Source organism: Pelodiscus sinensis, chromosome 2 (assembly GCF_052426305.1).
Source record: "Pelodiscus sinensis isolate ZL-2025 chromosome 2, ASM5242630v1, whole genome shotgun sequence".
NCBI lineage: Eukaryota > Metazoa > Chordata > Testudines > Trionychidae > Pelodiscus > Pelodiscus sinensis.
In genome coordinates this window covers 140150078-140167600 of record NC_143053.1, presented here as the reverse complement: position 1 = coordinate 140167600, position 17523 = coordinate 140150078, and the positions used below count along the sequence as shown (strand labels likewise).

The 17523-nt window shown below is 42.6% G+C and overlaps 1 protein-coding gene across 4 annotated transcripts in view; it reads left to right on the top strand.

Moving 5' to 3' along the window:
• Nucleotides 1-17523, top strand: part of ADCY2 (adenylate cyclase 2) — a 350683-nt gene that overhangs the window by 155844 nt on the left and 177316 nt on the right. For all 4 annotated transcript variants that reach the window (XM_075921497.2, XM_014573081.4, XM_075921498.2 and 1 more), the window contains one exon: nt 12908-13057. In XM_075921497.2, the coding sequence (XP_075777612.2) occupies nt 12908-13057 (150 nt within the window). The remainder of the gene's footprint in view (nt 1-12907; nt 13058-17523) is intronic.

The window sequence follows — 17523 nt, the reverse complement described above, 5'->3', positions numbered from 1 at the left end:
GTCTCATCTGCCCTCCTCTCTCCTCCCCTCCCCATGGTGCTGCAATGCCAGTGGAGTGGGGTGTCTCAGTTGGGGCCACGTCAGTAAGGCTTGGGGTTTTTTGGAGAGTTGTTTTTTTGCATCTCACTTGTGTGGTTCCTGACTGATTTTTCTGTGGGTCAGTAGCCCTCAACCCAAAAAAAGGTTCCCTGCCCCTTACATAAATAAAGACAATGTTGAAACAGTTTGTGTTGGACATACTTTATTAAAAAATGAAGCCTGGCCAACAAGGCCTCATGTAGCCGCAGCATCATAACATCCCTGCACCCCCACGTGCCCCAACCCTGAGCCCATCATATACCTGAACTCCCTGTCCTGAGCCTCCCCTTTCCCCCACATTCTCAGTGTTGTGCCACAACACTCCTGCAACACCCATACCCTGCAATCCTGTGCCCTGAGCCTTTCATACACCCCACTCCCCTGCCCTGAGCCCTTCATACATCCCAACCCAAACTCCCGCACCTTCATCTACAAATCTGTGGCTTGCTCAGCACCCCAGCCCTCTACCTGACCCCAACACTCCCTGAGCCAGTATCCCCTTCTCTACCGCTCCTGCACCCAAATTCCTTCCCAGAGCTTGCACCTCTCCCCCCTTCCTACACCCAAATCCCTCATTCCCACCTCAGAGCCCGCACCTCCTGTCTCAACCCCAGTGAGAGTGAGTAAGGGCTGAGGACAGTAAGTGATGGAGAGGAGGGGAATGGAGAGTGTGGGGCCTCAAGGAAGGATTGGAGGTCTTGGGGAAGGGATGGGGTAGTTCTTGGCTTTCCCAAAAATTTAAAAAGTGATCTGGGTGTAAAAATGTTGGAGACCACTGCTCTACAGTGGGTAGTGCTGAGAGGTTTTTTTGGCCAGTATACACCTGGAGGTTGAGAACCACTGCTCTAGAACTTAGTCTCTCTATACCTGAGGGGTCTCTGTTACTTTCCTTCTTTACACGGAAGCTCTAAAGATAAATACATTAAAGATTGTGATGTGCACAGAGACTACACTTATGTGGGGGCAACATATATACAATAGACCACAAAGATTTATCGAAGCTCCAGGGCTTTTTTTTTCCCACCACCTCTGTTTTTTCCATACTCCCTTACACCCAGAAGTATATATAGTATGAGAATTTTAAATGAAATATGTGGTCTTTGAGTAAAATAAAATTAAATTTAAATTAAAACACCAGCACAGGCTTTAATGTTATTTTGTCTACAAAATGCTGTTGACTTTATTTTCAGCCAAGAATCAAGTCACACCAGTACATCAGAGATGTGGTGTTCTTTTCTTCATGTGAGAGAGAATTTTTTCTTTTTTCCCATTTTCCTCATGTGAAAGCAAAGCACTTCTCTTTTATGCTCTGTCTCCAGTCAGAACATGCTGAGCAAGAGCAAGATGGCATGGTCTCTTTGGCCCACAGGATTTGGTTAGTTCTAGCTGGGCCTATGTGGGGTTAATACACCCATCCCACATCCTTCCCCCTCCCCCCCAAGAATAAGAGCTGCTGTGGGCTCTCACACTTCTTCCTCCCTTCCTATTGAGAGAAGAAGTACGTGTTAGCATAGGACCTACCTGGATGATGGAGTATGTAAAACCCATAGATGTGGAGGGAGAGCGGTTTCTACATAATCTGTGCATTAGTGTCCTTCATGATCCAATGGAGGGCACGTAGCTGGTAACCAATTGAAAGGGCTTCAATTTCCCACTGTGGCCTCCTCTATTGTGGAATATTTGGTCTCCCAAGGCAACCTTTTGGCTTAGGTAGAGGACTGGATGCTCCTCACCATTTGCCTCTGGAGATAATGCTAATCCAGGGCCAACTTCTGAGGTACAGGCAGTCCCCGGGTTATGTACAAGATAGGGACTGTAGGTTTGTTCTTAAGTTGAATTTGTATGTAAGTCGGAACTGGTACATATTGTAGGGGAAACTCTAGCTAAACATTTTTTTTAGTTTTGGATAGCATAGGGAAAGGTTAACTCCCCTCTAATGTTTGTTTTGCTGTCTGTTCCCCTGTTCAGAAGATTTCACATCTATTTCTGTCCCTGTGACAAACTCAGGACTAAAGGAGTAACTCATCAAATACCAAACAGCTCTGCACCATGCTTTGAGCTAATAGCTTTATTTCCACACACCACCCAGGGTTCTAGGAGGAGGGTCCTTTTTTTGCTAACACAATGAGGCCAGCACTTTGTTTGTTTTGGTGGAGTCTTTGTTTGCCCAGGGAGCCCAGCATGTATAGGGGGAGGAGGGGCGGAGAGGCTGCTTTTGTCTGCTGTTCTGCAGCCTGTTGCTCAGGGGAGGGGGCAGCCTGTTGCTGGCAGGGGGGGAGGGGGGAGGCGTGCAGGATGCGAGGCCGCGGGGGGGGGGGAGGCAGCGGGCGTGGGGAGGCACTTTTCCTCTGCCCGGCAGCTCTGCGGGATCCCTGTCCCTGTGGCCAGCTGCTGCAGGCAGAGGCCAGTTGGAGCCGGCCGAAGAGGAGGAGGAGGTGGATTCTAGGACCCAGGTGAGCGAGCCCCGGGGTCGCTGCTGTGCTCTGGGAGCCCGGCATGTATAGAGGGGAGGAGGGGCAGAGAGGCTGCTTTTGTCTGTTCGGCAGCCTGTTGCTCAGGGGAGGGGGCAGCCTGTTGCTGGCGGGGGAGGGGGGGCAGCGGGCGTGGGGAGGCACTTTTCCTCTGCCCGGCAGCTCTGCGGGACCCCAGTCGGAGCCGGCCCGAGGAGGAGGAGGATCCTAGGACCCAGGTGAGCGAGCCCCGGGAATGCTGCTGCGCATGTGCGGGAGTTGCCTCACCCCGTTCGTATCTAGGGATCCGACGTAAGTCGGATCCACGTAAGTCGGGGACTGCCTGTATTTGTCAGGAGGATAAATGATTTTGTAAAGTTTGAGTTAAATAAGAATGACTCCTGGATATGTTATTCCTTCAGAGTCTGGAAGGCTTTCTGACGGCTCTCCAATCACTGGACCTTTCTGGAGTTCTTTGCTAGGTCCAATAGTGTCCATAATACCCTGCCAGCCTGAGGAACTGTCTGTGCAGTCCCATAGGGCTTGCACATTATTCACCAATGGGCACAGCTGGCTCCTCACTACTATGACCAAGTAGGTCACCTCTTCCCCCCCCCCCAAAGTGATGGTTGGCATGGTTATGATGAGCCCCACTCTTCTGAATGCTTGCAGCAGGCCATTAGGAAGCTGCAGTTATTCCTCCCAGCTGGAGCTGTAAACAGCAGTGTTGTTATGCATGCAGCCGCATACTGGGTAGCGTGGCTGCAATAGTTGGTCCATCTGCCACTGGGAGTGGCTGCAGCTCACCCAGTCCATATGGCATGGTGAAAGATGTTGGGAAAGTAATTTTCTCCTGGGATGCTAAGGTCAGGGTATCTGCCAGTACCCATTGGGTAGGTATCAAAGGTGAGTTAGTGCTCACCTTCCTGTAGTTCATGCAAAACTGTATTACTTGATTGAGTTTTGGGACTGTGACTATAGAGATCCACCACACACTCCAGGATTCCTCTCTGATTCCCAGGGCAAGCATCCCTTTGAATTCTTTCTAGGCTATGTCCCATAGCCTCCGCAGAAGCAACCAGTGGTGCTCTCTGGTCTTCTTCCCTGGGTTGGTGGCTGTATGGCATCTTGTTGTGTCCATTCATCTGGGGTAGGCTGACAATATGGTGGGGAATGCCTTATCAAGTTGTACTTATTCCTGTTGCTTTTTATGAACTCTTGTCCAATTGAAATGGGTGTTGGGTTTGATGACATCATGGCCAACAGCCCCAGTTTTGGTTCATGGAGATAAAGAAGAGTCAGCAGACCTTCCTGGGCCCTCTATGCTTTCAAGAGGTTAATGTGACATCCCTCCACTGCCTGGACAACTGGCTTTCATAGTCTACTAGTTCCACCCTCTGAATTACCTCAAATGGACCCCAGCACTTGGCGAGTAACTTGGACTTTGAGGATGGTAATATGAGTAGGACCCAGTCTCTGAGCTCGAATATCTGTAGCTTAGCTCTTCAGATGCATTGGGGGGATCTTAGATTTGTTGTGCCCAACGTAAAGTCTTATGGATCACCTCTGTCCCAACCTCTCCAAAGCATCTAAAGATACTACTGAAGTTGTAATGGCACCAACCCTATGACCCTTGATTGTTGCTCCTTCCATGTCTTCCTAAGCAAATCTAGGATTCAGTTGGGCTGCGTCCCAGAGACGAAACCATTAGTAGTTTGAGGTACTTTGCTGTGCAGCAAACAGTGCAGGCATCAACTTGCCTCAGTGTTCCAGATCATCATCCACAAATTTCTTAAGCATGGCCTTTAGGGCCCCATTGCAGCTCTCCACGGGGTCATTTGGTCTGGAAGTGGTACAGTGGTAGTCTTGAGCACTCAGATGTTCAATGGCCAATATAGTACACCTTTAATTTTGATGACATGATAGTCCCCTGGTCAGTTAGTATATCTCTAGGTATCTCCACTTTGGCAAAGATATTTTAGGAGCTGAGTGGCTATGATGTATGACATGAGTATGTAGTGGCACCCTGACCCACTCATCTCCAAAGATCCTACTGAGCCCATGCCAAGTCTATATCAAAGGGCACTCCATGCTATGGGGAGCTGTATCAGAGTAGCCTAAGTATCTCAGGCTCACTTGCTGGTACTCTGGAGGCATCTGGGGCTCCTGCCAGGCCCCACAGAATCTGGGGTGGCTGTGCAGCAGCAGTCTCAGATGGATAGCTGGCCAGCCCCACATGGCAGAGGTCCAGTAATAGGGTGGACAGCAGGCTCTGGGGATTCTGAATCCAGGTTGCTGCTGCCCTGCCATATGGCCCCTGTGGCCCAGGTAACACATTGTGGGCAGCCAGTAAGTTGAGAACCATTAGTTGAAAGTGACAATGGGCATTTTCAATGTTGCAACACTGTGTACTGCAGCACCTACATTTTAGGCAAATTCACAACTCCAGATCAGGCACCCAGGTTCCCTGTACAATGCAGTGGGAAAGTTAGGTTCCGAAAGTCAGACTCCCAGAAGCCAGCATGCTCAGCTGCTTAAGAAAATCCATAGGAAATGTAGAGGAAAGAGATGTGGCCTAGTCAAGTCAGCCTTTTCTCAAGAATAATGGAGAATAAGGAACCATTGCCCCCATCTTTTAGCTCTGTGACTAGAGTAATCTTCCAGCAGATGAGTAAGAGGTTTACATCCCCATGATGCTTAATTCAAAGCAAGGACTGAAATCCAGATCCCTCCCCTCCCTTCTCCCCAATGAAGTGTCTTAACCTTGGAATATGGGGTATTCTAGGATGGGGGGTCTCTGTTTTTGCTCTTCAAACTATTACACTTTGCATGAAATACTTAGATATCATTGGAGGAGGCCTGGATGCAGTAACCATTAGACTATATTATTATTTTCACATTCACTCTTCTAGCAAAATGAATATTCAGTTATGTATATAAGGTGGAACAGCAGGTTCAACAGTAGGGACTAAGAGAAATCAACCTGAGAATAATTCAGTGGTTAGGGCACTCTCCTGGGAGACTTGCATTCTAGCCTCTGCTCCAAATCAACCAGGTAGGGACAAACTCAGGTTTCTTAGGCTATGGCTACCCACAACATTAAGTCCGTGTCTACACTACACGCAGTTATTTTTACATAATGTTGAAATAATGTCAAGCTGGTGGACCACTTACTCCCACTCCTGTAATCCTCATTTTATGAGGAATAAGAAAAGTCGGGGGAATAATGCTCTTTCTCAAAATAACTGTTGTGTAGAAGCACCGAAAGCATAGCTCAGGTTGTGTAGCTTATTTTGAATTTAGCTCTGCTGTGTAGATATGCCTTTACATCCTAAGTAGTGTGCTAACTATTAAGTATGTAAACTGGCATTCACAGTATGGATTTATGTATGTAACTGTCTTGCCCACACAGGAAATCTCTGTCAGAGTAGTGAATGGGCTCTAGGATTTCAAAGTTCTACGTTAGTAACTTGACCATCTTTCTTTTCCCACTGATATTTTTAGTCCTTTAAGGAGGGGATTGGAAATACTGTCACACTTAAACATTCAAGTTACATAGTTGAAAATAACTCATGAACACATTAGTTTCATTTGTTAAATTTTAATCTTCAGGCACAACATAAAAATCTTCAATGTCTTTTAATGTGCCAAAGTTTACAAAAGGTTTTAAATGATGTGCAGGCATATCCTAGCTCATTAACAGAAAATCAGTCATACTTAAAATGTATTCATTCTGTTGTGAATTTAGATCAAGTACCAATATGAAAACTAAACATAGGTTTTGGCTATTTAGCACATTTTTAATGTTCGGGTTCATTTACCAAACTCAGTGGCTCAAGTGAGTTATCTAGCTATCTTGATACTGTTTAAGAGCAGATAAATTTAGGGTGAGATTTTCAAAAAGACTCTAAATTAGTACACCTCTCTTCCTGTTGATATTGATAGGGTTTTGCAATGCTGAGCACTTTTTGAAAATCTTATCCTCAAGTTATTTCTTTGGGATTATAGCTGTATTGCTCCTCTTCAGCCAAATTCTGAAGGCATTGGGATTTTTCTTGGAATAAGGACTCAGCAAAATGTAAGCACCAGATTATGTTTTGAAGGAAGTGGTCCATGCTGTAGAGAGATTACAGATGTTAATAAAGAGAAGACTAATGAGAGTGGACACCATCATCAACATCATCATCACTCCCACAATCACATTGGTAATTGGGGCACCGTCACAGATAAATCAACCAATTGCCTCCACCACTGACTTGAGTCTATGCAAAGTCCATTCCTGTCCACTGTTTTATGTTGTCAAGCCATCTCTTCTTTTGTCCACCTCTTCTTTCTTCCTCTGTACTGTTCCTTGGAGGATGATCTTGTATAGGCCAAATTATCTTGTTACATGGCCATACCACTTCAGCTTGCACTTCTTCAGGGTCATAAGGAGGACTTCATATGATACAGCACATTGAGTGATTATGTTATGGTCCTCTTCATTAGTAATGTAGTAGAAGTAGGAGAAGCCCAGGATTTTATGGAAATATTTCTTCTCTCTACTACTTGTATTTTCCAATCAAGTTCTGCTGTAAGGGTCCAAGTCTCACATGCATATGGAAAAATGAAGATAAGCAGTGCACGTGGCACTTTTGATTTGGATTCCAGAAAGATGTTCTTGTTCTTCCAAATCTGCTTTAGCTTGGCACTTTGCACTGATGTGCCGTTCTTGCCGGAATTCCTGCTTTTGATCTTGCATCAGTGATGATTGCCTCCAAAAACTTGAACTGTTTCACTAACTCCAGCTCTTTTCCGCTGACAGTGAAATATGAGCTGATCCTATCATGTTTATCATTAGCTTGGTTTTCTCTGCATTGATTTTCATGCCATATTTGGTGGAGGTTTCATCCAATTGTTTTACAAGATTGGCAAGTTCATCTTTGCTACATGTTGGGTGGTCAATATCCTCAGTGAATGGAAGATTTGAGCTCATTCCCCCCTCCTCCCCCAAGCTGACTCTGCATATGTGATCTTCTAGGGTATCAGTTATTATGAACTCCAAGTGGATGTTGAACACTGGGGGTGAAAGAAGGCAACCTTGTTGGACTCCCAACAGTGCTATAAAACTACTCCCCTATGGTGCCATTGACATGAGCTACTAGGGCTGCAAATGTAGGCATTCAGAATTGCAAATCAAGCCTGGGATTTAAATATCCCATGCTTGATTTGCATGTTCCCGGCCGGGTGCCGTTTTTTGAAATTTACAAGCCCAGACTAACTGCCCGCGTATACACATGGCAGGGAAATGGGCGTTCGAAATAAAGCCCTATTTCGAACTACCTGTTATTCCTCTGCAATGAGGTTTAACAGGTAGTTCGAAATAGGGCTTTATTTTGAATGCCCGTTTCCCTGCCGCGTGTAGACGCGGGCAGTTAGTCTGGGCTTGTAAATTTCAAAAATGGCTCCCGGCCGGGAACATGCAAATCAAGCGCGGGATATTTAAATTCCGGGCTTGATTTGCAATTCCGAATGCCTAAATTTGCAGCCCTAGTTCGAATTAGGCTGCAAGCATAGACATACCCATATAGAATACAAAAGTTGCACATCTGTGTTGTGGTGCTTCTTCCAGTCTGAAAGCAAACCTTTTCTTTGGCAGTGGTATTCTCTGCTTGTGATTTCCATGTGTTCAATGTGACTTTCAACATAATTTTGCTAGGATGGCTAACTGAGCTTGTGATCAGATCACTGAGCTTGTGATCTGATAATTTTGACACAATTGCAGGTTCTTTTCTTTGGCAGAGTGATGATTAACTACTGACTGTCCCCATGTAAAGGACCACTCACCAGTCTGCCAGATCTTGTTGCAGATCTTATTGAGTACATCGATTACTGTTACTCTGAATTTCATCAGTTCAGCTGGGATGTTGTCAATACATGTAGGCTTTCCATTCTTCAGTAATGTCATAGCTGTCTTCACTTCTTCACACAGTATTGGAAAGTCATCCTCCTCTGTTGAATCTGGGCTGCCTAGGACTCTAGGATCTCCCTTTATCTGGTGATTGTATAGATCAGAGTGGTATTTTGTCCACCTCTTGATGATGTCCCTTTCTTCTGTTAGATTGTTCTCTTCTTTGCTTTGAATTGCATTGGCTTTGGTTCATCTTTCCTTCATCTGATCTTTTACAAGGTGGAAGGCTCATTTGCTATTTTCATCATTGATACATTTAGAGCATTGCTTTTAGATCCATATCTCCTTCGCCACCTTCATTCCTTTCTTGATCTTTCTGACAATCGCTTTCTATTTTTCATCTCCCTTAATGTTATTTTTCTCTCACTTGAATTCTCTTCTAATGTCCTGATTAACCTAAATACCTATTCTTTTTAATCAAGGTCCAGTTTTCTTTCGGCATCTCTCTCATCTAGTAATCTCCTCCAGTAACCTTTCCCACAGATTATGGAGCCATCTGTAAAGATTAAGTTGAGTTGGGCATTTAACACAGAAATTCAAAGTCTTCATTATGTCTGAGAAATATAGCATAGCCTTCCCACATCCAGACTTACAGCATCTACTTTTGGGTTTAGAAACTCTTAGTTAATTTGAGAATTTATATTAATTTTAAAATGATTCCTTAAGGAAATATAGTGCCATGTGTCAAAATGTTTTTCATAAATTATCTTAATAAAGGAGTTAACACAGATACTTCAAATTCACATATAAGTTAAACTTGGAGAAATCTTGTAAATAATTGACATTTACGATTTTTAAAGACTCAAGGATTATCTTTCTCCTACTGCTTTTCATAACTGTCAGTATGGGGCTGAAGGCGGAAAAATAATATTCTACAACAGGGATTTATATCAGGAACTATTGCCTTTCAAAATGAGTGCCATCTCTCCTTGTTTCCAGGAGACAGAACAGCATGCTGCCTTTTAGATTGTCAGGAAGAGGCTGGGTATCCACATCCCATTATCTTTAAGGAAAATTAAGTCTTCCTCTCTGATGGCACAGTAGGCCACTGTAATAAAGTAGTCAACAGGAATTTAACTGGGTTACTCAGAATATTATGGGTTGGAGTCATGTTCTTCTCCACCACTACTTCCTAGTCAATTAGTGGATTTTCCCCCATTTTGTTTGCTGTTGAAATACTTTAGTTTAGCAACTCTGAGAGTGCGAACTCAGGAGGTGTAGGATGTGCTTTATTTCTTGAAGTCATGAGTCATTCTGCCAATGTGGGTCTGTATGCCAAACTCATGAGTGCTTTCCCTGTGATCTGGATTATTCAGACTGATGCTTTAATGATTGTGCCTTCTTGGGAATAATGGGCAATCCATCCTAACAGCAGATACTGTACTCACTTAATAAGTAAGTACATAATTGTCAAATTACCGAATAAACATTTTATAAATAATAAAAATGATAAATACAGAAATCCAAAGAATGAGTTATGCTAAATTATACACACAGATATGACCAGATTTTATATAGTAGAAATGCTAAGACAACCAGCACAAAGTTTCCTTGACTCTTAATTTTAAATTGACCCTCTAATGAGGGTTGTGAGCACATCAGGATTATCCTGAAATCTACAGGAATTAAAGATTAAATTTTAAGTAAAGACTGTTTTATGATTTAACCTCCAACAATATGTCCAACCATGATTGGCCACCCTACCTGTAACATGTCAGTCCATTTCAGGTCCCCGTTGGTGGTGCACCAGTATCTCCTGATTGTTACTGCTGTTTGTCTTATCTGGGGGGTCCAGTGGTCTGCAGTGCTGTTGGGGACTCAGAAATAGCTTTTCAGCTCCAAGAGATGGTCTGAATCTTCCTCACGCTATGGTAACAAGCGTAGATATAAGCTTTCTGCTCTTCCTCCTTGGCAGAATTACCTGTCAGTGATGAGGCTGTAGGCGGTGACAACTGCAGCAGCCATCTGCACTGTCTGTCGGGCTGTCGTTTTCTTCACAATGGTGTGTCAGGCCCCGGGGGAACCTCACTTGGCAGAGTTCCCCAATGGGGGATTGAGAACATTGTAAAAACAATCAGTCTGTGAAGGGAGCTGGATACTCCCTCCCTTTCTGATTCACTTCACTGCTTTCCCTCGCTCTTTCCTTTCAGTTGACACTCCAGGGAGAAAGGGCTACATTATCTTTCCCAGGCATTTGGGTCTCTAGAGTTACTGGCCGGTATTGGATTGGCCTGGCTGGTATTTTTGAATAGATTTGCCAGTTGCCAGAAAAAGTCATTCAATCTGCTGGGTTGTTAAAAAGATTAAGATTTTGAAGGTTTGCATTATTGTTGCAGTACACTGGGATGTCTAATGTTAAAAGTTTTGTGTCCAGCTACCTATGCTGCAGTGTTCCCACTTCCACAGTTTAAGTGATAATAGATCAATAGAGCCCTACACATGTAAGAATTTCTATCCATAGATGTGGATATCTGTGGCTAGTAATTGATATCTGCCAATCTGCAGGGCTCTACTCCCGAAAGACACTGTGGCCAAAGAAGAAGAATGTGGTGCCAGGGCTCCCACGAGCCATCTCCCCATGCTGATTGGTCCTTCTGGCAGCATGGCTGTACTACCTCCAGCCCCTGCCTCCTGTCTGGGGGTCACACAGTCCTGCTCTAAAAATTGGATGTAAAACCCTATTGAGAGAAGCATGATCTCTAGTGAGAAAAGTTTAACAAGGCAATCTAAAAAAGATTTTGAACAGCAACTAGCAAAAGACTCAAAATTTAGTCAAAATAAAAATGTTAAGTACATCAGAAGCAGGAAGCCTGACAATCAGTGAATCCACTGGACTATTGAGAAGCTAAAGGTGCACTCATGGAAGACATGTTTCAGAAGGGTAGCCATATTAGTCTGTAACTTTTTAAAAACAAGTATTGCTATGGCACGTGAGAGAGAGAGAGAGAGACAGACAGACACAGATACACGCATGCGTGTGCACGTATCATGAGCTTTCATAGGCAAAACCCACTTCTTCCGATGAAATGATCTTGACTGGAGAAAAAAAGGAGGACCAGGCCAGGTCTGCCACGGACAGAGGCTGCTCCAGCCTACCAGTTAGCCATAGCCGGTAAGCATGCCTGGTAACCGTTTAACCCAGTGTTTCTCAAAGTGGACCATGGGCCAACTTTGAGAGAGCTCCTAACAGGCTGCTCCAGATTGCTTACTTAATGGCTCCACAGCCATGGAGCCTCACAGCTCCCATTGGCTGTGGTTCACCATTTGCAGCCAAATGGGCCCACAGGAAGCAGCAGCCCAGGCCATGCTAAGTTAACCATTCACATCCCTGGTTGCTACATGCAAAGTAATGCATATTTAAATGTCATCACAACTATTCATACAAAATGATAGGCTCTAAATTAGCTGTTACCACTCAAGAAATAGATCTTGTAGCTACTGAAGTAAGTTCTCTGAAAACATCCGCTCAATGTGTAGTGGCAAAAAACAAAAAAAAACAAAAAACACTTAACAGACTATTAGGTACCATTAGGAAGAGGATAGATAATAAGGCAGGAAATATAATGCCACTTTATAAACCCATGGTACTCTCATATCTTGAAAACTGAATGGAGTTCTTGTCATGCCATCTCAGAAAAAGACACATTAGAATTGCAAAATAAAAAAAAAGAATTCAACAAATAATTTAAGGATATGAAACAGTTTCCCTAAGAGGAGTAATTAAAAGAATTAGGACTGTTCATCCTGAAAAGGGACAACAAAGGAGGGCTATGATAGAGGTCTATAAAATCAGAAATGGTGTGGAGAAAGTGAATAAAGAAATATTATTTGCCCCATTCACATAAGAACCAGGGCTCTCCCAATGAAATTAATAGGCAACAGATTTAAAACTAACATATAGAAGTATTTCTTCACACAACCCACAGTCAACCTTATTTCTTGGGAAATTAAATCCAGGATAGTGGTGGGTGAGCTTCAAAAAAATGCCTGGCAACTTCCTATTTGGGTGATTTTTTTCCACCTTGCTTGTACTTCATACTACTAAAGAAAATGGTTTTTTGAAAGACGTTAACAATAGCATAATTTCAAGCAATGTTACTAGTCATAGAGACTATCATTTAGCAGTAGTAAAGCATGTCAGCGCCTAATGAATGCTCAGCATTGCACATAGAAATGAAATGAATTGTTTTTTTCAGTAGATCATGAAATAGGCAAACGCATTGTTCATCAGAGTTCAATTTTTCAATTATAAATTTAGAAAAATGGAAAAAAAAACCAAGGGTCAATCTCTGGGAATGCATATTAAATGTAAACTTCAATTAGGAACTTAACACATCAACTACAGAAATCTGTTTTGCTTATAATCATTTCTTGATACCTCATTTAAATAAGTTCACTGACTTGCATGTTCTTTATTTACCTCCCTTAGATATCGGCAAATGCTATCATTTTTATCTGTGGAAACCTGGCAGGAGCATACCACAAGCACCTCATGGAACTAGCTTTGCAGCAGACATATCAGGACACATGCAATTGCATCAAGTCCCGAATCAAGTTGGAATTTGAGAAGCGGCAGCAGGTAAAGTTACTTCCCTTCCTTGGTGAATTCTGTTGCTTTTTCAAAGAACCCAGTTTATCAGAACATAATCCATTTTGTCATTGCAAGAAAGCTTATTGATTAAGTCATGGAAGCTTTGCAATAAACTCCATACATAATCTGTCATATTTTTATCTGAATGTAAAATGACTTATTATTTATATTCCCAACTACACCTTTTCACTTGAGTTACTGAATGAAAAACACGTTGTGGTAATGGATGGTGAAGGCACTACATAGAACCTGTATTCAAGACTGTCGGTTGTTTTCTTCTGATTGGATAAGCCATGTGATGTTGATCTTTGCCTTTGAGAAAGCTTCAAATAGGATAACAAAATGCTGTGGGAAGTTCATAATAAGATCACTTCTTATAATAGCTAAAGAAAAGTATTTTTCTTTCTGTCTTTCTTTCTCCATAGTGCCTGTCACCTGAACAGTTAACAGAATTTTAAAGCACAAGTAGCTCATCGGATGCTAAACAAAATAACTGCATCTTGTCCTAAAAGTCACTAGATTCAGCCTCTGTTAACTGTTAAGGTTCAGGAATTCAAAATAAAAGAACCCTGGGCTGTGAAATTCCTGCTTTTGGAAGTGGAATATTCAGATGATTGTTCTAATAGTTAATGTTTTCCAGCTGATCTTAACTTCTATGACAGCATAGAAGGCCTGGGGACGTCTCACAAATACCTGGGTCCATGACAATGGTGGGCTTTAAAGATTACCACTGAATCTAGATGCAAACAAGTTGGTGCGAAGACCTAAGAAGAAGTGTGACATGTTCACCCTGGCCGACTTTGCTCTGGTGGGCAGTTACATTCTTTACTAGCTAAAGTTTTGAGTGTGTACATCTAGGGTAGCCCTTAGTATGTCATACTACAGTAGTAAAGCCTCAAAAGTAACAAAAGCCTTGATGACAATTGCGAAATCTGCATCAGGTGCTACTGTGTCCATGGTTATATAGGAGCAAATACTTATAATGTTCCACTAGCAGTGTGGTGCATTGGCTAAGAAGGTTTTGTTGCTGGCAATGTTGTAATAAACATGCTTGTTTTACTATATACATTTTCTCAGTATTATAATGTGATAATGACTCAGACTGTCCCTGAAATATCCTTGCTTTGAGTCATGCTATGGGAGCAAAGCAACCACAGCTAGTCACACAAGAGGATCAATCCACGGTAGAGGAATCTTCCAGTGGGATGATGGGTCCTGTGATGAGCCCCCTCCCTGCAGCTAACATGATTAGGGAAAGTTGATATAGGTCTTCTCTGGGCTCTGGAAGACCCCAGGTGCTATAATGGCTGCTTGGAGCCATCAGCAACCAGACAAATCTATAATCAGAATGAGGGTGCTGTTTGTTTGAGAAACCAAAGCTTTCACCCTCATGTGAGCTTTGCTGAGTGCTCCTTGTCCAAAGCTGAGTATCAAGGACCTATGTACTATTTTAATATTTTGTTTTCTAATCTAAAAAAAGCTGGTATGTTGGTATGCCTAATTAGTATCCGAATAAGGGAAGGGACTTTGTCTACAAAAGGTCAGAGTAGCATACGAAAAGGTAGAAAAATATTTTAAAAAATCATTGATATAGGACATATCTACTTTTAGTCTCAGGTTTCCCTCAATGCGCATTGTCTGCTCAGGGATATCAGTATCTCTCAGCAAGCAATTTCAAGTTTCCCAATATTTCCACAAAGGCATCAGTCAAAAGTAGTTGGAGTTGTGAGGGTGGACAGGAAACAACTGCATATTTACAACTCCCTGTGAGGTGTTTGATCTATCTTGCCTTCAGGAGTTGTTTTGACAGTAGTTCCCAGCGTTGGGAGGCTGATAAAATGTAGAAGTGTAAATAAGCAATAACAACCACCTTTCATTAACATACTCTGTCATTATAGACCAATGGTGGAAAATCCATTGTCTTTTTTTATAGTAAGCTAAGGCTTTACTTTCAATCTTGTCTTCAGTAGGAATAAGTATGCAGTATAACCAATTAAGAAATTTGTTATTAATGATCCACTTTGGCTCATATATAATGCTAGGAATAACTTCAGTAGTTCTGGTTTTCTACATGGTATAGGTAATTTGAGGTGGGTCAGTGGCATGCATGAAATGGAACTGGACTGAAGAACCACTTTCAAAGTGATGTTCTTTTATAAACTCGTTATTATTTATATCCGCCCTGTGACCATGACTAGCTCTGCCCCTTTTTCCCCAAAGATATCTCTTTTTCCCCTCTTTCCCATGCTTAAATGACCTGTGTCACACCTGCCAGTCTTTCACCACAGAAGGGAAGAAGTGTAGATCATTGAAATCCCATCTTTGCTGCTTATGATGGTGGTAAATGCTGTATGACTATCTAGACAGGTAAAATGATGAATGATATATAGCTTCAGAACAATCTGAAATTTTTCCCCTCCTAGGGTGGCTGAACAATCTGTGTCTGCAACATTTTTAGGGCAGGAATAAAGTACCAATTTATTTTTGTCTTTCTTTGCTACTTACGTTGCTGAGTGGGTACAAAAGTTGTTGTCAGTGTTACATTTTAATTAGGAAAATTAAATTCTAGTGTGGACTAGTGTTAATGTTTTGCCACTGTAGGAATGAGGCATATTAAACAGTAGGAGAGGCTAAGTATTTAATAATGCCCAATTAAATTTGAGAGTAGTAGCCATGTTTGTCTGTATTTGCAAAAATTACCAAGGAGTCCTGTGGCTCCTTAGAGATTTATTAGGACACAAGCCTTCATGGGTAAAACCCACTTCATCAGATGAATTGAAGTGGAAGTTACAGAAGCAGGAGTATTTATAAGGAAGGAGTTGCTTTTATTAATTAAGCTAATCAAGTCAGGGTGGAAGTGGGTCATTCTTAGCATTTAGTCTGGAGTTGTGAATATTCAGAGAGGGGAAATTGCCTTGGTAATGTCTTAAGCAGTTGAGGTCCTTAACTAACCCTAAATTCATAGTGTTAAATTTGCAATCCGAACTGGATTTTATTTGTGTAGTTTTTGGCTTGGTTTGGATTTTTTGTCCTCTAGCTAGCTGGTGAGGCTTCAGCTGGAGTACTGAGTCCTGTTTGGGCACCACATTTTCAGCTAGATGGAGATAAATTGGAGACAGGACCAGAGGGGATGAACAAAAATGATGAAACATTTAGAAAATCCAACTTACATGAAAAGTTTAAGGAACTGAGAAAATACGCTCTTTTAACTGGGAGATTTGGGGGAACCTGATAATATATCTGAAGACTTAAGGATTGTTATTAAAAGGTCAGTGATCAATTGTTTTCCATGTCCACTGAAAGCAGGACAAATAGTAATTGGGGTAATATGCAGCAAGGGAGATTTAGGTTAGAGATTAGGAAAAATCTTTCTAACTGTAGTTATCATTCTGCATAGGAACGGTCACACTGGGTCAGACCAACGGTTCATCCAGCCCAGTATCCTGTCTGCCAACAGTGGCCAATACCATATGTCCCAGAGGGAGGGAACACAACAGGTAATCCTCATGTGATCCCTCTCCTGTCACCTACCTCCATTGTCATAGGCTTTCAGTGGAGGTTGTGGAATCCCCAGGATTGGGGGCTTTTAAGAACAGATTGGACAGACACCTATCAGGGATGGTCTAGGTCAGTGGTGGGCAACTGGCAGCATGTGGGCTGCATACAGCTTATCAGGGTTCTGTGTGTGGCCAGTGAGACATTTTATTTACTGTTGCTCATGCACAGAGTTGCCAGAGCCTGCTGGTTTCTGTCCGTGTAGTTTTTTCCTGGTATTACTCAAGTTAAATGTGTAAAGCAAGGTCACATGAAGTGAGGTGGATGCTGATTGCACACAACATTGACTGTGAGAGCCATGTGCGCTCTCTGCATCCAGTCAAAGCAGTGTTGCAATTCATTTTGCGCACCCCAATTCTAGGTATGCAAGTGCAGTTAACAAACCTGTCCTGTCCCAGAAGACCATCTTGGTTACAATAATCTTGCAGCCTATTGAAATGAAGGAGGGCCAGTCATGCGGCTGGGTCACTAGCCTAGGTTGTCCATCATTGATCTAGGTTTACTACCTCAGTGAATGGAGCTGGAACAGATGACTTCTTCAGCTCCCTTTGAGCCCTGCATTTTTGTGATTCTGTTGTTTAATGCAGTACTAGGCTTTCCAGTAGAGTTAAGCCAAGTAGCTCCATTTTATGGATTGTTATTTTGTCTGTATTATCTGGGAAATTCCATTTTTTCTTAAATATTGGGTGAGGACAGGAAGATAATCAGTCAGGCTCTCTCTCATCAATCAATTATCCATGCACATAACTGATGTATTGTGAAAATGTATTAAGCAATGTTTGTAAAGTCCCAATCACAAAGTATTATTCAGATGAGTCAGTGGCTGGGGTGGCAATACACTGAAGGTATCCTGGTGACTCAGTTTAATTCTGTATGTAATGTGCCTTTGTGAGAGCAGA